Below are 24003 nucleotides of genomic sequence, written 5' to 3'. Positions count from 1 at the left end.
TACCCTATTTAAAAAAAAAAAAAAATCTATGTTTAAGGCTGAAGGGACAAACCTTTTCAGTTCGGACACGTAATGCAAAGTTGTCATTAGCAGGAGAGAGTTAGTATTTGAATGCAAATGCTGCAATCTGTCCCTCTGATTGTTAGTATGATGAAAAATGAGTTTGTTCAGCCACGACAGACTACACCTAGCTGTTTCCAAGAACTCGCGGTAATACCGAACCACACGAAACACAAGCGGCGCCGTAAAGCTAAACCAAGCTTTGAACTCTTCAGCCTAATTCGCCATCAAAGGCGAGCAGCCCCACAGGCGAGCACTCCATGGGGGGCCCCACACATCCCCCAGCGACCGGCAAGCCCAGCACGAAGCGCTCGCTCTGCTGACTGTTTGCTGAGGGTGTCGCTGGCGAGGCCGGGCCGGGACCCGAGAGCCCCCGGCGGCGGCCGCCGCCCAACGGCCGCTCCCGCGCGCCGCCCGCCGCCCCTCAGCAGCGCCGGGGCGCCCGCGGCAACAGCCGCTCCTGGCGCCTCACCGCCGCCCTCCAGGCGGGCAGCAGCTCCCCCCAACCCTCCCCGGCCTCGGTGGCTGCCTCGAAACAGCCCACGAGCCGGGCCCGGCGCAGCGGTACAGCCGGCGCCGGGCAGGGCGGCTACCAAAACCCAGCCCGACCCGCCACCACCGGCCGGGGCCGCCGGTGGGGAGCTGCCGCCCGCAGCTGGGGGGCGGGGCCATGCCGGCCAATCAGGGCTCGGCAACGAGCAGGGGGCGGGGCCAGGCCTTGAGTGGCAGCTCGTGGGATAAACAAGTCGCCGCGCTCTTTCGCGCCCGGCGCGCCGCGGCCCGATGAGCGCAGCCAGGCGCGGCGGCGGCGGCGCGGGCAAGGCGTGCGCCCTCCCGGCGACAGGCTTCGAGCCCGGCCGCGCTCGCCGCTCCCGCCTCTGCTCAGCAATGTGAAGAGTCAGCAAGTTCCCAGCGGCCGCTGAAACGCTCGGCGTCTCCAGGGAGCGTAGTGCGCCGGCGCAGCCTGGCCGGGGGAGGCGCGGAGCATGCTGGGAGCTGTAGTTCTCGCGCCGCCAGTCCCGCCCGCGGCGCTGTGCCCGGTGCCCGCAGCTGCACTACGACTCCCGGCATCCCCCGCGCCGCGCGGCGAGGAGCCTAGTTGAAGCGGGTGGCAGCGGAGCGCACCCCCTCCCCCCGCCAAAAAGCCCCAAACCAAAACAAAAACAAACCGTCCCCCCGTCTCAAAACCCCGGAAATGGCGGTGCCGGGAGGGGGCTGCGAGTGCCGGGGGTGCTGATCCGGCTGCCCGTCGCCGTCGCGTTTCCCCCCCCCCCCACCTTTCCCCGTCCCTCCCCGCCCATGGGCGAGACATGGACTACGAGTTCAAATCCAAGCTGGCGGCCGAGCGCGAGCGGGTGGAGGATCTGTTCGAGTACGAGGGCTGCAAAGTGGGCAGAGGCACCTACGGGCACGTCTACAAGGCCCGCCGCAAGGACGGGTAAGGGCCGCGCCGGTCCCGGGGCGGCGCCCGCGGCCCCCCCTCCCCCCCCCCCTCCCGGTCCCGGTTCCCCCCTACCCCGGGGCAGCGCCCGGAGCGGGCCCAGGCCCGGGCCGGGTCCCCCCGCCGGTCCCGGCAGTCGCCGGCCACCCCAGTTCCCTGCCTGGCCTGGGCTCAAGCTTGGCCCGAGCCTGCTCGCAGTCCTAATTTATTTGTTTGCTTGTTTATTTGTTTATTTATTTGTTTATTTATTTGCTTAGTCTTATTGACGGGGAGCCGCAGGTCTGGCCGCGCCGAAAGCTGTTGGTGGCAAGGGAGCGCTGGCCTCGCCGCCGAGGGAAAGTTAACCTGTCCTCGGCTGGCAGCGCCGGACCCCGTCTGCCTTGCGGCTCTTCCCCGCTGCTCTTTTTTTTTTTTTTTTTTCCTCTTCTCAGGCTGCAGAAAACAAGAAAACGCCCGATTTTCAACGAGCTCGGCCTCTGAGAGACGCGGGGCGGCTCTGCGCGGGCTGCCGGCGAAGGCCCCCGGCGCGGGCGGCGTTGCAGGCTGCAGGGTGGCGGGTCACACGCTGTGACTCTCGTCCTCTCGTTTGTTTGTTTGTTTTTTATATCGTGTTTCCCATCACCTGTTTCCTGTTTTATATGGCTGCATTGGCATTTGGATACTCCGCTGTGAGAACTTGCAGGGACCGTAAGGACGAGGGCAGCCGGGTCCGTGGGAGGCCTGACCGCCCAGCCGCAGGCGGCAGCTCCCGCAGCTCCCTCCTTGAGCCGGGCGTGCGCAAGCCTGGCCCAAGGTAAAACCCGAGAAGTGCTTGAGCTGCGTCCTGACGGCCGGCTCCGGGCACCCAGGTGCATCTTGCATCAGTCAGGGCAGCCTGGGTTTTGCAACGCGTCTCAGGTGCTTCTTGCAGGCCAAGTTTTATGTAATGGCAACTTGCGGCAGGAGGTTGCGCGGATGTGCGGGAGGTGTCTCCCCCTTTTCCGTGCGGAAGCACGCTGCCTGCTCGTGCTCCTACCTGCCTGGCTGTAGGCTAGATCCAGAGGGGCCGTTGAACCCACATATGTTGCCTAAGCAGTCTTGTTTTCTCTGATGAAAAGACAGCGGACTGGATAGATGTCCCATGGATACCATTCTCACTGTAGCGTGGGTTGAGAGTGCACCGGATAACACCGGTTATGCAGTCATTGAGGAGCAGTCCTTCTGAGGCTGGAGCAGGGCACCTCTGCAGGTGCGGCTTCTGAATGTGACCCCTTTTCTTTTAAAAAGAGCCATGAAGCACTTCGGCAGTGTGGTGCGTGAATAGTGCGCATGGATGAACTTCACTTATAGAAATGTTTTAAGCATGCTGTAAAGCTTTAACAAACGTGCATGTAAATGTGAGGTTATGTCTTTCTAACAGAAAACTGAAGAGCAGTTGTGTTCCATACAGGCAATTGAAACTTTGAAAAAGAATTGACTGAATATGGAAAAAGGGCAAACTTTTTATTCTTTTGTTTTTGAAGTTCTGGGAGCAGCTAATGGAGTGCTGCTTTAGATTAATAGAGAAGTCCAGGGAATTTTTGGTAGGAGTAAACTGCATTCATGTCTGTCTTGAAAGTTTAAGCTCTGAGTTAAGAGGATACAGCATCAAAGAGATTAATAACTGAAAGGCAGCATGCTAGTTCAGGTGGAGGACTGAACGCTGAGAAATCTGAGCTCTGATTCTGACTGCAGCTTGCTCTGCAACCTTAAGAATAATAAAGCCTAGTTAACTTTGAAAAGAAACTCTGAAGCCTTTCTGGGTACTACAGCTGCCTCTGAGCTCCCTTAATATTATTTATGGGTTTAGTAGTTGTTTTCTTTTTTTTTTTTTAATTTATATGTAAGGATACATGAGAGGAAACTATACTGTAAAACACTCAAAATGCTAATGAAGTGTTTTCTGCTGTTCTTTGTTATAGTGATCCTACAATTACTATTTGTAAGAACAGCATAAAAAAGATAGAACTGTGAGTTTTCTGTTTTACAAAATAAATTGTTTGATGTCTGTCTCTAACTTACCTGCCTCGTTTCTTTCGCTAGTAACAGATTTGCTTCTGAATCAGAATTGATTTCTGATACTGATGTTAGAAAGTACCATAAGGGACAAGTCTTCAAAGTCCATATAATAACTAGAAATACAAATGGGAAGCAAAACAAAAGTAAACATGGCAAAAAGGTCGCTAATGTGTCAGAACTGGAGATAATCCGAAGGAGACATTGAGCTGTAAGAAGGTTTACTGGTAAAAGGTAGTGAAAAGTTTCAGTAGGCAGTCAATTAGATTGAACTGCAATATAATGTGATGACACAGATACATACCGTACTATATAGTCAGAGGTTTCGCTTCATGAGGCATGGAAGTGAGTTAATCTCCCTTTTTTGTTTTTCTTTTTTATGGCATCACTGAGTTCAACTCAATTACTTTTGTGTAACTTCAGGAACTTTGTTGTGTATAAGGTGTGAACAAGTTAGAAAAATTTCGGGAATAACATCAATCATTAAAATAGAGTGATTTCCTTATGAAAAAAGATAGATAAAATAAGTGTACAGGGAGGAAGATCTTTAGTGTTATTTCTTAACGGAGGGGTCCGTAATGACAGAGGGTAACTGTTTTCCAGTGCTGGCAACAGCAACCCAGCAGTGATGCGTATTTCTATTGTGCTGATCGCTGGGGGATTTTGGGGCTCATGTAAAGGAATTTTTCTCTTGGAGATCATAGAGACTCTTTCAGTATTTCAAATTTGCAAAGCATTCTTGCATAAGCTAAAAACACTCTGGCTGCTTTCTTCTTCTAGTCAATTTACAGCCTCACGAGTCTGAGGGCAACAAGAACCTTGTAGCTCTGCAGAATTTCCACTGAGAGCTTGTCACTTCATGTTTCAAAAACTTGGCATATAAACTTTATGAAATAGTAAAATGTGTTTATATGGAGCTTGGCAAGCTGTTCGATAAAACGCTTGTTGGAAAAAAAAAAAAGTGGTTGCATTGCTTAGATCTCAGTGAATGGCTTGTGCATAAAAGCAGTTTTTAATCATAGTAACAACTTAGTTTGGCTTTTTCAGCCTGGAGTGGAATATCATTTGGGCATGCATCTAGGGAGCTGATTGATTTCTATGACAGTTAACTTTTAAAAGGCTTTTTTTTTTTTTTTTTAAATAGGGAGTCAGGTTTGAACAATACCAGTTCGACATTTGCATTTACTGAATGAGCGTATTCTTAAAGATGCTGAGCACCTGCAGTCTGCAGTTCTCATTTACTTTGGTAGTGTTTGTGTGGTCTGATGAGGTCTAGAAGCATTACCTTCCTTATGCATTTAACTAAATTAGGCACCTGGTTTTGGAGATCTTTCATTAATATCTCTGTAGTAGGGGTAGAAAATAAGTTTTTATGTAAGTTATCTGGTGTTTTATTTCAGTGTACACAAAAACTCGACCAAAGGCTTTGAGGGGGGAAATAGCGATGTAGAGATAAACCTCATGGTTGCCATTTAGTTGTCAGTATTAAGTATTTAGTTCTTTATGTAGCTGGAAAATCTGCTATGATTTTTCTGTGTAGGTTCTGCCTCAAACCGTCCTGTTGACTTTGCTAACGCTTTTTTGGAGGCTTGTTCACCTTTGTCCAATAAAAAAAAGTGTGCCATTTTTCTAGTCATGGTTAGGAAAATGTGAGTAGTTTCATGTCTTACCTCTCCTCGTTACGTTCCTTGCTGTTTCTTTGATCACAGTTTATGCCACAATGGTGCTTTTGGTTGATTGACCTCATATACCTCTTTATCAGGGCAGCGGGAGGCAATTTTCAGGATGAAGTGAGGGTTGGAATCTCAGTGTACCCGAATTATTTCCTTTCTTTCTTCAGGAGAGATCAATCTGTCAGTTCGGGCCGCTAATGAGTATTTCTGTTCCTTCATCCCTATGTCTGCTTACCTGTAGGAGGATGTTTGGACAAGTCAGCATGGTGAAAAGATAACGTTCCTGATTAGTCAGGAACATGCAGGGAATAATGGGACTCCGAAGTCAAGTAGAAAACGGGCCGTTCTGTTCTTCGCTCTGTAACACCAAGAGCAGATGTAGGACTTGTAAAAGCTGATGCTGATCCTGAGTGTTTCGTGTGTATAAAAGCTTTCTAGTGGTTGCTGCTTCTGCTTACCTTTAAACAAACCTAACAGAGCAGGCTGCTCCCTTTCATGCTGCTGTATGACTGCGTTATTTCTCTTTGGCTCACTACCTGGGTTTGGGCAACAGAGGTTATTAAAATAAAATTATCAACTCTGTATGTATGTGTGTGTATATATATGCATGTATGCATATATATATATATATATTTTTTTTTTTCATTTTCCAAATATCCACGTGCTTAATATTTCTAACCTATATATATTTCAAAAACAGCTTTTAAAAAGCTGGTAGCTGTATCAGGCTTGTTACAGAAGGAATGATGGTAATGCAGAGTGCTTGGCTTCCATGATCATGGAAGAGCCATAGCAGAAGGGCCGGAAGTCTTACTCTTAGCAGCTCCCAGACTTGTGTACTGTTTGGTAGCTGGTGCTGCTTCTGTAGACCGTCCTGCCGTTGTATACTTTGGCAAGTATAAAGAGTTTGGGCATTGCCCTGTACTTTACTGCAATAATAAAATCACTATTGATTAATACAGTGTAGGAGTTGAATGAATAGCATAGATTTATATGCTAATACAGTCATGTAGGTGAAGGGGTTTTTTTTGTTTTGTTTTTTGGGTTTTTTTGGGGAAGAAAGTCACTGTTTGTAACTGTCATATTACATGGTTGTTAATGGTGTCTCTGTAACTTTCAGACCAGGCAGTCAGGCTATAAAATGGTTTCGCCTCAACTGCTCAATGTGGAATTCCCTTTTGGAAATGGGGGAACGATGGTACAAGTTCATAAATATCATTATAAGGTACAGGTGTAGGAGGAAGGAAAAGTAAATGGAATTGATTTCTTCTCCCTTTCTTCCTCACCCCAGCTGATGAGAACTGTAAGCTTGTACCTAGAGAGGAGTCTGTTTTGCTCCTCTGCGATGTTGGTGAGCCAAAGCGTTCACGTAAAGTTCTGAACGCTAGTCTGAAGCGCTTACAGCCTGTCGGTCCACGGAAAAGTCAAGTGAAAGCTAGGAAAGGGGCATAGGAGGAGAAAAGGGGAAATGCATAGTCCAAGCGAGTGTATAATCTAACCCTAGAAGTGCCAGTTTTGGTTGTAGTCATATTAGCTTTTTGTTTCTGTTAGTATTCTTTTTGAGGTTTGAGTCTTACTTGTTTAGAGCAGAAGTGAGAAATACTGATAAAGATAAAGGTTAATGATTAAGGGAAAAATAGAATGCTATGAGGCACAGCTGTATTGGAAAAAAAAAAGGCTTTCTGCTGGCGAGGCTCGCTATGGTTGTGTTCTCTTCTGCTGGTATAGTTATGTTGTTCAGAGGCTGTATCTAGTCACGTTTGTGATAGAAATCACTATGATGGTGATTTAACCTTTAAGTGTAGGAAAGGCATGGGTAATCTGTTTATTCTGTTAAATAGCAAATATATTAGTATAGCAGTAGTTTGTGTACGCTTCTCTCCGTGTTGTTGTTCAGGATTGAAATTTCTAAGGTAACGTAACATATGTACATCAGGAAGGTAAACCTGCCTTTGAGTTGACGAGCATCACAAATGAACTTGTGTAAAGTGGTGCGTAAAAGCACAGGGAAATGAGTGTGTGTACTGCAGTGACATTTACTGTTAAAGAGAGAGGCAGATCATTGGTGTGGCTAAGATTATACTCTGGAAGGTGAAGCTGGAGTATTAGGTACCAATACAAGTACGTACTTGTAACATACTTCAGTCTATAATGTTATTTATTTAAATTTCGTTCTTTTCGCTATTAACGTTGTCTGTCTTGGATTTAAAAAATTTGAGTTGTCAGTTGTAGTTGCTGTTTACTCATGTGATCTGGTGGCACACTAAAGCACAGAAGTATTGACCTCATTCAGAGAGCATTATGTTTGGTGATGAACAATTCCTGAACAATTACCTTCCTGTGCAGCAAAAACTCTACCCGTGATGCTATGTGAAAAGTTGTATTTTACTCCTCACTGTATATTGTCGTCATCTTTTTTTCTTCCCCCCTTCCCCCCCCTTAATGAAACTTTTTGTCTCGGGGAAAGTAGAACGACTACAGGCCATCACCAGAAACTCTCAGTAAACCTAAATACTAGGTGTACATGCTAAAAACACTTGTTAGTACTGAGCGCTCTTAATACACGTGAGTAGAAGTCTGCAGTGCGTTCTGATGGAAAAACCCTGTATTAGGAAGAGTTTGCAAGTATTTCGTAATTGTGCCCCAGTGCAAGCTGGTAGTACAACTGTGCTGTGGCTCTGCTTCCTGCCCAAGAGGGCAGAGTAAGTGCTGGTGAGTAGTTTTTACTGCTTTCCCCAGGCTCTTGCGTACGATCCCTCCCATAGCTATTCGATCCTTCTACTTTCTCTGAAGCCGTGGGTGTAGAGATGGGCTGTACAGCTCATAGCCTTTCAGAATACAAATCCTGTTAAGCTAGTGTTTCATTTTCTACCATGGCAAGCACAAAAGTATTGCCGTGGCGGCAGGAGGTTGAGGAAGAAATGAGATGAGTGTGGGTGACGAGAAGCAGGAGAGGTTGCGTTTGGGAAGGGGAAAAAGAAATCGCCCAGCTTGCAGGCTCGCTGCATAAGTTAGCCTATAATAAGCGAAGAGGGAAAAACTTTCAAGATTTAGGGTTTGCTTTTGGAAGAGATGAAGAGGATAAGAAGTTTCCTGTTACAGGGTGGGGAAGTTAAAAGTTTTCTAATAATGCTACAGGAAAAAGAAGCAAGAGCTTGAGAGGAGGAGATTCCCCTCTGCACCCCTGATGGTAAAAGAGGCAAAGTAAGGTAGAGCAGGCACTAGATTAGGAGTTAAATACTTCTCATACAAACTTTACTGTGGAAATTTAGTGTGTAGAGATATTTCAGGGTCATGCCATCTAATCCATTATATTGTAGGCAGACGTGATGCAAAGTTTCTTTCATAAATTTACTTTCAAGATGAATATTATCACGTGCATGATGTGGAGGGTTTTTTTTTATTTAGAAAAAGAAGTGCTGTGAATCAGAATGGTACAGATCTATAAGCACATGCAACTAGAATTTCTCTGGAATGTCCTGACCAAATTTCCCTAGAGCCTTGTTCAGTAACGTTAAATTTTCCCATATATTTTGAAAATACCTCTTGGAAGTTATTTTCAAGGATATACGCTCACAGCTTAGAAATGGGATCAGAGGGCCTCTTTATTTCTCCTCTGTCTTTTAGCTGATGCATTCCAGCTTGTGAAATAAAATTATTTGTATGTAGACATGCTGTGCTGCTTCAGGTACAGCTCAGGAGGTAGTATGGTCCATGAGTATAGTATGTAGGAAGGGATCTTTACAAGAAGCGACTGTCAGCTCTTACATTCTGCGTCCCAAGATGTGTCGTGTCTTGAGCTTTTTCGCTGGCGTGCAAGAACTGACACAGACTGCATATTTCAGTCTCTTTTACTGAAACAAAGTGTTAGAACTTAAAAAGATTTATTTGTTTCAGTAACAGTGTGTTTGCCGGAAGGAATTCTGAAACCAGTCTAGGACAACTGCTTTTAGAACAAATTGGCTAACTCAGCATGTGACTTTAGGAAATAAAGAACAATTTCTACTTGTGTAGCAAATGCAGAAAACTTACTGGTTTGAATTGACTTAGGAATGAAATGTATCTGAATAATTTAGGTTTATAAAAGACCTCCCAGCTCTGGGGACTGTGCTTATATGTATCGCTTAACCGTAAGTTTAAAAAACTGACAGATAAAAATGTTAACCGATGTTCTTGTGAACTTCAGTTATCTCAACAGATTCAAGGAAAAAAAAATACAGAAAGAGAAACCTCTAGAATCGGTCAAACATTATCAAAAAGTCTTGTGATAGTCTTTAAATCAGCTGAGAGTTACTTTTGTATGTGAATTTCTCATTAATATTTTCTTAGACTTTTCTGTGGGAGCACAATTCTTTGGCTTAGCTGAAACTTCTTCTTCTTTTTTTTTTTTTTTCCTTGAGTAAATATTTGAGAAATAGTACATCCCACAAGACACTGCCTGTTTGAAAGGAATGTTGGGGAGATGGTGTTAACTGACCTTCGTGAAATTGGAGTCTGACTTTTTTTTTTTTTTTAAATTCAGAAAACAAAACTGTCTTTTTTATTGTGAGAAAGATTGGAGGAGCTGAGAATACTGAAAATAGTTGATCTCTGAAGGGCATTACTTGTGTTTGCCTCTGTCTTTTCTGGAATTAACAGTTTTGTTTCATGGATATTCTGGAATAAGGCTGCTGCACAGCTGCTTGTTTCTCCCTCAGTTGTCATTTGTTCTCCACAAAGTTTCTGATTTTGGAAAATTATTCAGAGTTGTTCATCTGGTAGATGAAACACGCTGGGGTCAGGGTTTCCAATAGGCAAAGCAATAGCTATGGCTTTCAGTGCGAGCTGGGAGTTAAGGGTAAGGGATTTGGTCTAAATCAGAGCACAGATGTGAATTGGGATAGCCTCATACAGTGTGGTTTTGAACTTAGGTTCCTGTAAACTGCGCCTTGCATGGGGGATTATTTTGTTGTCTTCATTCCCTGCCGACTTGAGATGCTATTGATTTCTTTTTAGAGTCAAGTAAAAAAAAAAAATGTTACAGGCAATTGACTCGGAAGCAGAAGCTAGATCACCTGGAATGGAAACTCCATCTAGAGGTAGAATATCTCAGTAGAGGACACTTTTGCTGTTTTGAAGCAATATATCTGGTTTGCTTGTGCCTGAACTGCAGAAAAAGCCAATCCTTATGTGGCCAGAAGGTTTTCTGTCTATTTTGTCCGTCCTTTCTTTCCCTGTCCTAAAGAGCACTCGAGAGCATTCACACAGGTAACGCTGGGACTCCGTTCAGACTGCAGTCATCCTTGACCCTCATGCCTCTTTGGTATGTCACAGAGTCCACGTGCCTGAAAGGAGCGGACGGTTTGAAGGCCACTCATACGTGAAATTCTAGCAATGTGAGATTAGCTGTTTGACTCGTAAGGGGAGTCTTTGGAGAGAGGCTTCTTATCTTACAGACGCAAGTCCATGAATTCTGCATATTCAAAAGGCGTCTAGACAAAATTCTCGCCTGTCATAATCCTTCCATGGATTACCACAGATTCAGGCTAAGATTTAGTACCTCATGCACTCAAAAAAAAATGCCACGTTTGTGGCTTTGTGTTCATTATCATTAGTGCAGCTGACGGTGGATTTCAGCCTGTGTTTTTGAATGTTTCTTTTCCTCAGAGAGAGCGCTCCTGTATGAGTTGTTGCTACCTTCTCAAGGGCATTAGAGACTTCAAAGTTAGCTTTATGTTCATACCTTTGATTAAAACCAGTCATGCTAGAGGACAGTCAGTTTTTTCCTTTGCCGAACTCTGTCATGCTCCGAATGAGAAAGAGGTAGACAAATTATCAAATTTAATTTGACCTTCAGTTCAGATCAGTCCAAAAACCATTAAGAGTTGAATGCCGCTTATTCTACCTTTAGCTCGAGTTCAGTGATTGGAAAAAAGTGCCAGTGTAAAACTTTAGATAAACTATGGTCTTAAGCTACTGAAAGAGGGGAAAAGCCTGTTCTCACTATGGGATGCACACTTTTAAAGTTCAAAGAAAACAGAACCTGACTAAGGTTTCCAGGAACAGATGTGGCTGCTGACTGAAGACCTTGCTAATTGTGGGGAAGTAATAAGACGTTCTTAGTCAGTGGTTGAAATAAAGACATCTGTAACTATTTGAAATCCTGATCTCCCAGCATTGACGTGAGGAACAAAAGGAAGATACTCCATTAGCAATGGTGACTTTTTTTCGCCTTCAGAATGAATTAAATTGGACCTAACAGTGACGATGTAGATTTTTGTTCCGCTCCTTGTTATCTTTCATGAGGGTGTTTTTCTACTTGGCAATTTTTCGGCTGCAGGAAATGTACTCTGTCTCATTCTGCCCTTACAGATCGTTGGGTCTTGCTTCTTACTAGTGATTCAGATTACAGCTTTGAGCAGAAAGGCAAGTTCTTCAGCTAGGAATTGCATCCATGTTGTGTTAGTAAGCTCTCACGTGACCCTGGTAAATTTAGGATTTCACATATTAGATCACTTGAGTTGAAAAGTCTGAGGAAAGGAACAGAGGTGGTATGACAGGTCTCTCGCATAAATCTGGATCTTTTACATGACTTAGAGGGAGCATTTGGTTATGTCACGAGGTAGGAAAGGAGAACTAAATAACTGCAGGTTTGTGGGCTCTCGTCCTTCCGATACGTCTTACATTGAGTCAGTAATCTTTCTTTGATCTACTGCAGGTGAACCTAACGCGTAGTAAGGGTTTAGAAGAAGTCCACATTCAGTGCATTTCAAACAAAGGTTCTTGTCAAAGAGATCAAAAAGAAATACAAGCTTCCTAGTTTTTTATGTTTTCATAGTAATTTCCCACTTATCCAAGCAGTGGCATTTAGTCAGATATGCACCAGAGTGCAAGAGACATAATGCACATTAAGCAGGTCATAGCTGGACTATATGTTTTTATAGTATAGATTTAGGGCCCACTCTTAGAAAATTGCAGAAAAAAACAGACAGCTGATGTTATTGACATGTCTGGTTAGTCACAAACATTCTTCTAATAAGTGATTTTGTGAAACAAACCGACAGATTCTTTTTGACTTAGTCTAAAGGACCGTACGTCTCTGGCCTTGGTTTATAATTCACTGATAAATCTTGTTACCCATTTATTTCACAGGCTTTTTTCCTCCTTACTGCTGCTCCTTATTTTAAGGTAACAAATCCTCATATGCACAATGTCTGCCAAAAGGGGTATGTTTCCTGAGTCTGCTCGTTATCTGTAATCAAGCCTGCCCATAAAGAAATAAGAACAGATGCAGCTCCATCCCTTGCTTTAGCATAGCAAATGCAGGAAGAAATTATCTGGAGTGGCAGAATAATTTTGCAATCTTCAAAGTTTAATGTGGACGCTTCAGTTTTTACCTTTATGAACAGGCTGTCGAGTCTGCTTATGCCAATCTGTTGCAAGAGAGACCTACTCGTATGGAATTCACAGTTCTCAGTCACCCAAGATATTTTGAAGCCAGTCTAATTTTAGCAATGGCAACAGCCCCGTGGCTGGTTGAGGTCTCTGTCAGTCTTCATCGATAGAGTTGGAATGACAGCGGCAGTGTCTGAAGTCGTGCTCTCTTTCCTTACAAATAAGTTTTGTTGTAGTAGTGTGAAGGCTAAAATTTGGATAACATATTTTCCAGAGGTCTGTTGTTAACAGAGGTCTTTAAAAGCCTGCCTGTGGTTGTGACTGTGAAATAGTCTGAAACCGTTGTTAACAGTCAGGAGGTACCTATGCTGTAAAGATTCACCTTTAGTTTTCTGAAATAGAAGTTACGGGAAAGGAGGAAGAGGATATGGTTAGATTACGTCTAATGGTGCTGGAACAGTTCCAGTCATCTTATGCTGAATTAATAGAGACCTGTATCCTCCAGTCTAATCAAATTATAGTTGGACAAAGGTGTGTATTTTATGGCATAGAAAGCGTCATCAGTGCTCGGATTCATGCTTTTTTCTTTTATTAATAGCCTAACATCTCTCTCTCTTTTTTTTTTTTTTTTCCTTGATACCTAAAGAATGCCTACCACAGGTATTGTGAAGATAGCTTAACTTTTGTTATAGTTACTTAGCATCTTCTGGCAGATTCTCTAGAAGTGCTCAATTTAAGGATGTTGTGCTCAAAGGCAAGCATCCTAGCACCACTGAAAGAACCTGACTCAGTCTTTAACGTGCATCTTTCCTTTTGAGTTCATATACTGGTTTACAGAGGAACAAGTAAAGAGAAGAGCAGCCATATTATTAATCTGTTTTAAGGGTACACCTGAAAACATTCTGTAAATAATAGAACAAAATCAGCTTACAGTTTTGTTTCTAATAGGATACTGTGATAACACTCGGTGTCTATTCATAGTGTGATGCCAATGATACTTTTGGTATGAGCCCCTTTACATGGCTGCAATGTGTCAGATTTTCCACGTAGCTCCATGTAGTTGTTCTTCTGTGTATTTCAGATGATATACATAATAGAAGTTAAACTTCAAAAAAATAAAAAGTTTATTATAATCATTGTTGTAATCAGTTGCTCTATATTTGAACGTCTCTGCCGGTTTATAAACACGATGTATTTTCTGTGCAACATTTATAGTAGTGTTAATTTTAGAACACTAATTTCAGTAAACAAAATCAAGAAGTTCTCTATTTTTTGGCAGAATTGTTGCTTTTTTAAGTAAAAAAAAACATTGATTTTAAAGTTCCCAGATTGCATTTTGAAGTCTGAGTTGCCTTCTTTTGGCATGCATTTGTGCAAATACCTGACATCGGCAAGTCTATGAAATTACTGGAAGATGAAGTAGCAGACTATGCTTACAGTGCAGGAATTTGGCATTGTTACGTTTTGAGAGGTGTAACCCCTAAAACTGCATAAACTTCTCTGCCTTTTGCTTCTGCTATGTTTGTAGATTCCAGAAGGGCTTCGTGTATGGACTTCAAGCCTTGGAGGTAGCAGAGTATTCGGCAGAAGGTAAAGAGAAGTGCTGCCTTCTGGTGTCATTGTACGTATATGCTGAGGTAGCTGGCCTTGGCTGGGATGTGTTAAGAGGAGGAAGCCTAAGAGTTTGGTAGAGCATAAGTCAATAAAGCTGATGATCTGTGTAGCATTCAGGCCCATTCTGAAAATTGAGGTTATAAGGGACTTTGTGAGATAAAAGATTCAGAAACGCGACATGAAGTGTAACATACTGTTTCCATTCTGAAAATTGTGTCCCTTATGTGTACTTGGCTCATCCCTAGAGATTCTCTTTTCGTTGTAATTCTTTTTATATTGCATAGCAAAGACTGTCTTGTTTAGTGTACGTCTGTGGTCTTTTCCTTCCCGCGCTCCCCTGTTTTACTTGGAGTTGTAGTTCCAGAGGAGATAAAAATCAACTAATGTTTTTTCAGTATTTGTCCCCTCTCAAGCTTCGTGATGCTGAGATACCTTAATATGTACCAAGGTAGAGACTGAGCTTTGTTTTGTGAGGCTGACTTTTTAAAAATTGGTTGAAGCTTTATCGTTTATTAAACTCTTTGCCTTTTGACTCAAAGATGTTTGGTCTGGTGGTGCAGCTATTAGATGTGAAAGGCACAGATCGTTCAGGGTCACTAGTGAAAACCAAGAAGCTTCATTTGATTAATATGTCTCTAAACCATAATACTCTAAAGCAGAGCTTTGTTTAAAAAAAAAAAAAAGCTCACTAATATTACCTGATAAAATAGTACCTCTGTTCCAGAGGTTGAAAAAGTTTCTCCAATTCCAGAAGGCATAGTAACATGTGATATCTTCTGCAACCTTTTTCAGTTCTGACTTCAGTTTTATAATAGAAGAAAAGTCTGCATATCTTTTTTCCATTCCACTGATATCTGGCGTTAAATAAAATCTCTAAAAATTGATTGTCATGCACTACCCATCACCTTTGAGCACATGCTCAAGGCTGCTACTGCATTTTCTTCTTAGCCCCCTAGAAGGTGTTTCCACTGTGCTGTGAAGTTACATTTTTTTCCTTTATGATTTCTAGCTTTAGGTTGCTTCATAAAAGGCTATTGAACCTCTTTGAATGTTTTGAAGTACATAGTTTCCTATAGCCATCTATTAAAAATGTGGGGTGGGGGGTGGGGGAGAGGACTTGTTCAGCATGACCCGCGATGGTGTGTTGTGTAAGTAACAAAGCATAACATCTTCCCGGGCAGCCTGGGTAATGCCGGTAGAGGGATGTGACTGGTGGTCGGGTTTGCAAGCTGGGCGGCAGGGTCTGAAGTGGTGGTGGCTGGTTGGAGCACGCGAGGTGACCTGGATGTGTGCCGTTCCCACATGAGGAGAAGTCCTTCCCTACGCTCGTGTGTGTATTCCTCCTCTGTTTGCAACGCAGAGAAGGCTTCTACCGAACCTCTGAGGCGTGTGTCACCAGGCAGGCCAACTGCACGTGTCCGTAGACATTGAGAGACTTTTGCCTACTTTTTTTTTTTTTTTTAAGGTTTGAAGTGAGCTCGTGTTGGTTTTGATGGGTTATGTGTTTTGTCATTCTTGTTCCATCTCTATATTCTATATCCAAAGTAATTTTGCATCTTTGCTTTTCATATTTTAGCGCAGTTCTCCTTAGTCAGCTAGTGAAGTTGTAAACTTTTCACCTATTCCAAAATAAGTTTCAAGTGTGAATATTGCTATTAGTACCATCTTGAAGCGTGATTCTTTATCAAGTAACTTGTTTTCAAGTAAACGTGCTTATTGTCCCTTATTTTACTCCCCCCTCCTTTTTTTATTTACTCAAATATTTTTTTTGCCATTGCGTATAATTACTTTCCTGACTTCATTTTGTGTGTGTGTGTTAAATAAGATCTGTGTGTTTTTTATATAAGAAATACTTTTTTATTTCACAAATGACTACTATTTAAACCAATGAATGCATGCTGTAGAACAGCTTTTGAAGCATTTTCATTGTTCTGAGTATTTGGTTTGGTTTTTTTTTTTTTTTTCTCCAATTAACCTTTTCAGAAATAACTTTACATTTGGTCATTACTATGAGCATTCATGTCACCGCTGTGAGTTCACTGTGTGGCTAAAAATGAAATTACTGCTGAAACTGTTAGACACAGTGGACTATACTGCAGTGTAAGCAGTTCTCCTTTATGACCGAAGTAGCCTTGCGCATTTGCTTCTTGCCTCTCTTGCACACTGGAGTCACAGGTTTCCGTGTAAAGCTAAAAAGCTTCTGAGGTGGCAGAACAAGATAAAAGTTTGGTGGCTTCATGTATTCTTTTCATGGGCAAAACCAGCCAAGTAGAGTTCAGGTATCGCTGTCCTTGTGAAAATATTTGGCAACTGGATGCAGCGACAACCTGTAGCTGTTGCGAAGCTTTTTAGCAGGTGAAAGACAGAGCTTTTAAAGAGCTGCTGCAGTCATGAGATCTCTTTTAAAGTTAGGCCTACTAACCTTACTGTTTCCGATTTCTAGTGTGTGATTCAGGTCTCACAGATGAAGTGGTGTACATTCATTAAAATTCAACACGTGTACTGTCACGTCGTATAGAAATACAATAAGATCGACCTGTAGCTTTTGCCACTTGTGGCTGGTTGCAGTGGAAAGGAGCTGCTGAGCTGCCCTCTGGGTACGGCTTCGTTTGCTTTGAGGGAAATGGCAGGAGAGAGCGACTGTCCTGGCCTGCTGCATGTGTGTACCTTAGTGATAATATTCTGTATTTCAGTATGTATAAAAGGCAGTAAACCTTAAGAAATCCTCTCTTCCTGGGAGGATTACGATACCTTTTCCAGTCAATTCTAGGACGTTTCAGCTTTTCAGCAGCTTGCAGGTTTTAACCAGCGCTGAACGTGACTGATTTAGTGGCTGTGCTTTGGGAGCATTTTGTATCTATGCTCCAAATACCACGTAGGATTTTTCAGTTAGTTTCTAGGTGCGCTTCAGTGTCACAATTCTGACTTATCTTGGAGGGGGAAAAGGGGCTTGTAACTCTTCCTGGCGATCTCTTGCTGGCTGCTGAACTTGATGCTGTATGTCAGCAATTAAACAAATTGATTTGAACTAGCAAGCTGTCTGTATAAGGGTTCTGTCATGGGCAGTGCTGTATTTCCCTTGAAAAGGGCTCTCGGTGCTAATTTTCCCGAGCTGTTTTACAGAATCGCAACGAATGTTTAAATTTCATGAGTGTTGCTTACGAGGGTGGATCGTGAGTCCTTCCAGTGGTCTTGGAAGGATTTATTGTGCACTTATTAGACAATTACTAGTCTATAATGTAATGTTAATCTCCGAATTAACTGATCTAGCAGTCACTAATGTAGCATCTGTGTGGCTGCAGTCCTCTGTGCCTGTTCCTTGATGTGGATAATTAATTATTAATTTGGTATTTATGTTAAATTATATGTGAATTCAAGGGGGGGCATCCTCAAAAGTTAAAAAATGTGAATAATATGGATAAAACAATAGTTTGAGCTGTGCACTAATTTCAGATCTTCCCGATTTTTTTTTTTTTTTTCTTTGTGGTCTTGGGAAAGTTGTTTCTAGTTTTTCATTGGCTTGTTTGTAAAATGGCTTCTGATGCCTCCTATGAGGGAAGTACTGTGAAGTACAACTGCAGTAGTTAAGCTGGTTTAACTCCTTGGAAATGTTTTAATTATTCTCAGTGCACCCTCTAAGGCGAACTTGGGTTTTTTTTTTTTTTTTTGTTCTTTCTAAAGCATGTGGAAAACGAAAACTGAAAGTGTCACCTAGAAGAAGAAATAATCATATTTTAATTTACTCAATGAATATTGTAATGGAAGAGAAGCCAACTGAGTGAAATTTTTATGGACAATTTTCCTTTGCACTGGACGGATTAAGATGTTAATATTCAGTTTAAGGAGGAATGGAATGGGAACTCTATTAGTGAGGGAGGAAAACTTAAGCTGAAATATCATGTTATTGCCTCATACTGTTGTTATTTTATAATAGAGGGATACTCTGGATTATTACTAATTATTACTTGAGAACTCTTGCATCTGGATGCAGGAAAGTTTTGAGGAGGGTTTGTAACTCATCAATGGTTTCACTTTTGAAAAAAGCTCATTTCTAATAAAATAACATGAGTTGCAGTGCTTCTGCCGCTAGAAACAATGTTTTTTTTCATACTTCCCCCTGATTTTGGATAAAAAGACCTCGGCGAGAAGCCTTGCGATGGTGGTAGGTGGTGTGTGCTCTATTAACCAGTTACGTTCTCATGTATAAATATTGAAAAACTGTATTAAAATGGATAAAGTTGCAACCTATTGAAGAATATTGTTCCTTCTCAGTTATATTTCGATATTGTTGTTTTGCTCAAGTTCAGTGAGCCTACTGCCACCTTTAGATGATGGGGGAGGAGGTGTTTAATAAACCCTGCTCGGTTAAACTTTGGTCTCTACCGCTTACCCCTTGCCTTTAGACAAACTCACACATAGCAGGCCTTCACAGTTAACTGGCCTCCTACCTGGCCAATATTTCTGTGGCCCGGGTGAAAATGTGTATGGACAAAGACCTTGCTTCTGCTTGGCTCTCCCTGGCCTGGGTGCCTTTTGCCTGATATCAGAGTTGTGTAGTAGTGGTAGTGATAACGGTTTGGTTCTTAAACTTAAATCGCACTTGCTCTGCTCCATAACGAAAAACGTACTGATACAGATCTGTCGGAGAAGAATTTTTGCAAATGAAAGCTCTCCTGCTGTGTGTTTCCCTACCGGTTCTTGAAAAGTGCTTAAAGTTCGCTAGAATTTTTCTGCGTGTTCAGCATCGTGTAGAAATACTACTTCCTCTCCCTCCCTGCCAAGGGTTTCTTAGGAGTGTGGATCTAGGGAGCTGAGCAGCATACTTGCATATAACTTCATTTGTGCATTATTCATTGAACTCTTATGAGTGGAGAAATGGCCTATTAATTACCTGTTTTTTCTTTGGCCATTTAATACACTTTTATTGAGTAAATAGAACTGTGTATTTCATCACATTGCATCAACTGACTCAGTGTGTATTTCTTTCTCGGATTATCTTGAGGTTACCCTTAAATGGGAGATATTATTTGAAAATGCCACTTGGTGGAGATCTTTTGGGAAAGTACTTTAAACAGCTATTATGTTTACATAATAAGAACCTTTAACTTTAGTAAAAGTATTCACATAGAGTTGCATTTCTGGCGAAACAAGTAAGTGCTATGTATTTAAAGGAGGCTGCGTTTATAATTGGGAACTGCGGGAGATCTGTATATGGGAGAGCTACAATATGGCATCTTTGGAGTTCTTTATACTTGATACCTTTATGCTTGATACCTGTTTATTTTAGTTAAGTATTTCATTAACACCCCCCCCTTTTCCTTACCGCTCACAAAGCGCAGCGTCTTAGAAGACGTTGTTTGCTGCTTAGCAAGCTTGTCATCTTTTCCTACGGTATAGTTTTTTGTTTGTTTTGTTTTTTAACATCTTTTATCATTTCTGGTTTGTATCTTAAAACCCTGTGGAGAGTGACTGGCTGTCAAACGATGCCAGGCTGGCAGTGGCCGTGGTGTTGAGCAATGCTGTTGTATGCAGCCTGTGCCAAACGGCGTACCCATTTTCTACAGTGTCCTTCGATCTGTGCCAGTCTAAGCAAATGTCATGCCTGCATCTGCAGAGCTAGTTCAAGTGTACTCGTATCAGTATGCTATTGTGCCCAGTTAAGCAGACGTGCCAAAAGAAGGGTGTACCGCAGTGCTGTAGTAGCTATATTGTTTTGGGATTCAAGCGGGTATGTCTGCACCGCTTCATGTGCTGTGTAGTTTAAAACTATGACCATAGTTCAAAAACTGTGACCGCTTTTAAATGTTTTTTGATTCCGCAAACAATGCGATCTTTGTCTTCCTAGTCTCGGTTAACTATCTGATTAATAGAGTTAATGGTTTGCAGCTTACATAAACCTCCTGCATAGACAGCAGAACCATGTATGAGAGCGAGTGAGCCTTTATTATTCACTTTTTAAAACTTTGGACTAATTAATGAACTCTAAAGCACTTTGTATAAGATAAGGTATAAACCTATTAGCTGTGAAGGCACAGATTTCTTGATGCTGCACGTGTAACTTCTGCCAAATCACTTTAAGTGACTCATTCCTGAACATAAAGGACCGCTCAGTGCCGAGCAAAGGAGGAAGCGGAATGATCGTGTCAGTAGGTCCTGATAAATCCTTCAGCTTCTAAAGGAGACGTGTCCATTCCTGAAGTTATTGCTGAAAGTGTACTTGGTGAACAGCTCTTATGAATTATCTTTATCAATGCACTAAGTGGCCTGATGTTGTTAATGGTAACGTCTTAAACTTTTTTTTTTGCTCTTGAAACTTTTTCTCAAGAACAAAGTCAGCGTTCGCAACGCTGCGGTGTAAGGCTATTTCATTTTAATTGGCATAAAGGAACAAAAGTTTTGTTTTGAAAGGGGAGGGTCTAATCACGTTGTATTCGTTGTCATGCATGCATGTTGTTAAGATTTGCATCTAAGTATCTGAATGGCTGAATGTTTTTGGTGCAGTTGCAAGGCATACTGCGAGTTACTATCCTTCCTATTTCTGCACGGAAGATCTGATACATCAGCAGAACTAGGGAGTATTTCTTCCTTTGGCAGTTCCAAAATCACCTTAAAGTAGCCCTTTCCTTCAGTTTAAACTGCAGAAGGAGCTTTTATTACTCCAAACCTGCCAGGCCTGCCCAAGCCTGCAGCCTAACATGCTTGATCTTGCCTCCTTTGCATCAAATGCTAAACAAAATGAAACACCCTGCTTGAAATAAAGCAGACTGTAATTCCAACTGAGTGTCTGTGTTCTTAATTTCAAGGCAGTTATCCCTTCAAATGTAGCATAGGCTTTCCAAAGATTTCACGTAAGTATTTTTTTTTTTTTTTTGGAAAGAGGAATAAAAACTATTTGTGAGTTAAGGTGAAACAACAGAACTCAAGTTTTCCTGTTGGAATAACTGCTTAATAAATCATACTTCAAAGATGGATTTGATTTTTTGCAAAACTTTCAATCCACTGAATTTTCATTTGTAGTCAGAATAAACCTAGAGTTTTTCTTCTAAAATGTTAACAAAAAAGTAGCGCAAAACAGGCAAAGTGAAAGGTAATAACAGTCTTAACTATAGATATGCTTTGTAGTTTAACTGCTACTGAAAACTGCTGATAAAAATGATCATCTGTAGTTAGTAATACGCGTAGGTGGTTTCTGGATAGTTTCTGGTCTGTCTCACTCTCCCCGCTGTATTTCTCTACTGAGCTGCTTCTCATCCCATGGATTTTCGAGATGGAGGCTCTGGAGAAGGCTGGCAAAGAGGCAGAAACTGGGCAGGACGCAGAAGTGGAGTTTGAAGCAAGAGAGGCCGAGAATAATCCAATTCCATTTGTCAGTGTAGCAAAAGGGTAATGGTCTGGGGCTGGAGAAAGGGGAAACCAAAGTCTACCAGAAATGCTGTAAGGAATCTGGATGGGGATTGTGGGTTGCTGAATTGCCCAGGAATTGCAACTGGTGGGTTCGCCTGAGTGCGTCAGCATCGTGCTTAGTGGTGGGAAAGTGGGTCCAAAAATTGATGCTTATCCAGTGTCTATTGATAACAGCTGAAATCTGGCAAACCATGCCATAGACAATAAGCTGGTTATTGTAAGAGCTTTGAAATAGTGCTTTGTCATCTTGTTCTGGTGGTCTTCCATATAAATTACTTCGGACTGTGGTTACTTACAAGGCTGATACCGTGTTCGGGGAGAACATTTCATGTTCTGGGGCTTTGCTCTTCGGAGCGCGCGATTGCATACACTGCGTAGGGGTCTGTTGCCGGTGAGTACCCGGCAGCACTTAACCTACTTGTATTCTGGCAAACCCAAACCTGCCCAGTGAAGTTCACGTTCTTCCAAGAAGTCTAATTAGTTAAAAACCTAATGGTATTTCAAAAGTCAAAGTTGATTGGCAGTGGCTCATAATTTCAAATAAGTAGTTCCTAGATATTTCTAGGAGAGTCTTTTAAGCATGGGATATGTATGTGCTTTTGTTTCATGACAGTAGACTGTGTCCTAGAGTTGCAAGGAAGGTGATTTCTCTGTAGATGTGTTTGAAGGTATCAGCATGATTTTGGAGACAAATGGGTATAGGTTAACAAAGTTTATTTATGTAAGAGTTTTGTAATTTTTGAAGTTTGTGTTAAAGGAAGACCTGCTTTTAATATTTTGGTGTAGTTAATGCACAAAACCAGATTTCAGTTTCTTGATCTAGACCAAGTTAAAATAAAATCATTACACTTGTATTTATTGGTGTGATTTAAATTGGAGCTAAAATATTTTTCCCTTTTCTTTTTTTCTTTCTCTCTCTTTGTGTACAGAAAAGATGAAAAAGAATATGCACTGAAGCAAATTGAAGGTACAGGGATATCCATGTCAGCCTGTAGAGAGATTGCAGTAAGTGTACAAAAAGAAAGTATTTTTACTGACATTATTATGTTCAACAGATAATATGTTTTTATTCTCTGAATTAAATAACGGAAAGCGTATCTAAATGTTTTCCTTGAAGCATGCAAGCGTCAAAGTTATTCAAACACGAGCTTTCCTTAAAATGCTTTCTCAATATTAGTATTTTTCTTAAACGTGTGGATGTGTGGAAAGAGATGTTCTTGCTAGGTAATGGTAATGTCTCTTTCTGCTATTGTTTTTGTTTTATCTGCTTTTATGTGTTGGGAGGCAAATAAAAGCGGCCCTTTTAATGAAGGTTTTTAAAACCTCTTTGAAGGAAAGAGGATCTGAGAGAGATCCTAACTGCCGTTACAAGTCAGCTTGCTAATAACGTATGCTATTTCAGATTAGTGGTAGCTTACTCTTCTTTCACGCCTGAGAGCAGCCTGTTCTCATTACTGAGTTTTGTTTGTGAAGTACAGAAGGTTTTCGCAGCAAAGTGAAAAACAGCTTTAATTGTATTTTTATTGCATGTATCTGAGGGGGAAAAAATGATTCATGAATTACGTACTTTTGAGCACAGTGGTGCCCGTAGATGTGTGTGTTTACATAATTCCTGCAAAGTTGGTAAGAATGACATTTTTGTATTTGAAAACAGAATTTGATCCTTACCAGTTTATTTTGTGACTGAAAACGTGCATTGCAGTCCAAGTGCTGTGCAGTGAGCTTGCAGCTTCAGTGTTGCGAAAGAAGTGCACTCGCTTGATCAAATATTTACCTTGTTTGAATGCTGTCACTATGCTCAGGGCTGTTGAAATGTAAGATACGATTTGTGCCAAAGGCTTTTTATAATCTAGTAGTGCTGCACAGCCCTGCACTGTTCACATGCGCCATGCGTTTTGTGAGGCATGAGAAACTGGTGATGTTCGTGAAGTGACCAAACCACTGTCTTCTAGTGTAAAGCACACAGTCGTTGTGTAGTAGTTTTTAGCTGCTAAGTTTCTTCATGTTAAAGTGCTTGACGCTATAGGGTGAAGGTCACTCGCTGGATCTGAGAGGTGGCTGCGCTGCTGCCAGTCGGTTTGCGAAGAATCTGTCCCATGACTATTTTGTAGTATTTCTGTCTTTGAAAGAAATAGTAACTCTGCTGACCGTCAGTTCTGGATTGTATTCTTGTTAATATAACTCCTGACTGTTTTGATAGCAATGAGATTTTTAGGTTTTCTTTTTTGTTTTTTCCCCTCATCTTTTGTCTGTTTTAAGTTGTACGATTATGGAGATAATATGTGGAATAGTCCAAAGATGACTTTTCCACTGTCACGATAACACTGTAGTATGGAGCTTGTTCTGGCATACTTGGACACAACTTGGCTGTGAAGTAAAGAGTGAGCCTCAAATTATTTTTCC

General features: G+C 41.9%; 1 protein-coding gene across 6 annotated transcripts in view; it reads left to right on the top strand.

The window, feature by feature from the left end:
* Positions 1-767: 767 nt before the first annotated feature.
* CDK19 (cyclin dependent kinase 19) overlaps positions 768-24003 on the top strand; it is a 134859-nt gene continuing 111623 nt past the window's right edge. For 2 of the 6 annotated variants that reach the window (XR_011140169.1, XM_068938036.1), the window contains exons 1-2: positions 780-1498; positions 22530-22605. Coding sequence is in view for 5 of the 6 variants with exons in the window: in XM_068938036.1 (XP_068794137.1) it covers positions 1371-1498; positions 22530-22605 (204 nt within the window). In the remaining variant the exon portion in view is untranslated. Of the gene's footprint in view, positions 1499-7853; positions 7921-14110; positions 14173-22529; positions 22606-24003 lie in introns of those variants that run through there. The other 4 variants (XM_068938035.1, XM_068938033.1, XM_068938032.1 and 1 more) reach the window with 4 other exon arrangements.

Source organism: Struthio camelus, chromosome 3 (genome assembly GCF_040807025.1).
Source record: "Struthio camelus isolate bStrCam1 chromosome 3, bStrCam1.hap1, whole genome shotgun sequence".
In the NCBI taxonomy this organism is placed as follows: Eukaryota; Metazoa; Chordata; class Aves; order Struthioniformes; family Struthionidae; genus Struthio; species Struthio camelus.
The sequence above is the reverse complement of the archived record's forward strand: the minus strand, read 5'-3'. Positions and strand labels throughout refer to the sequence as shown.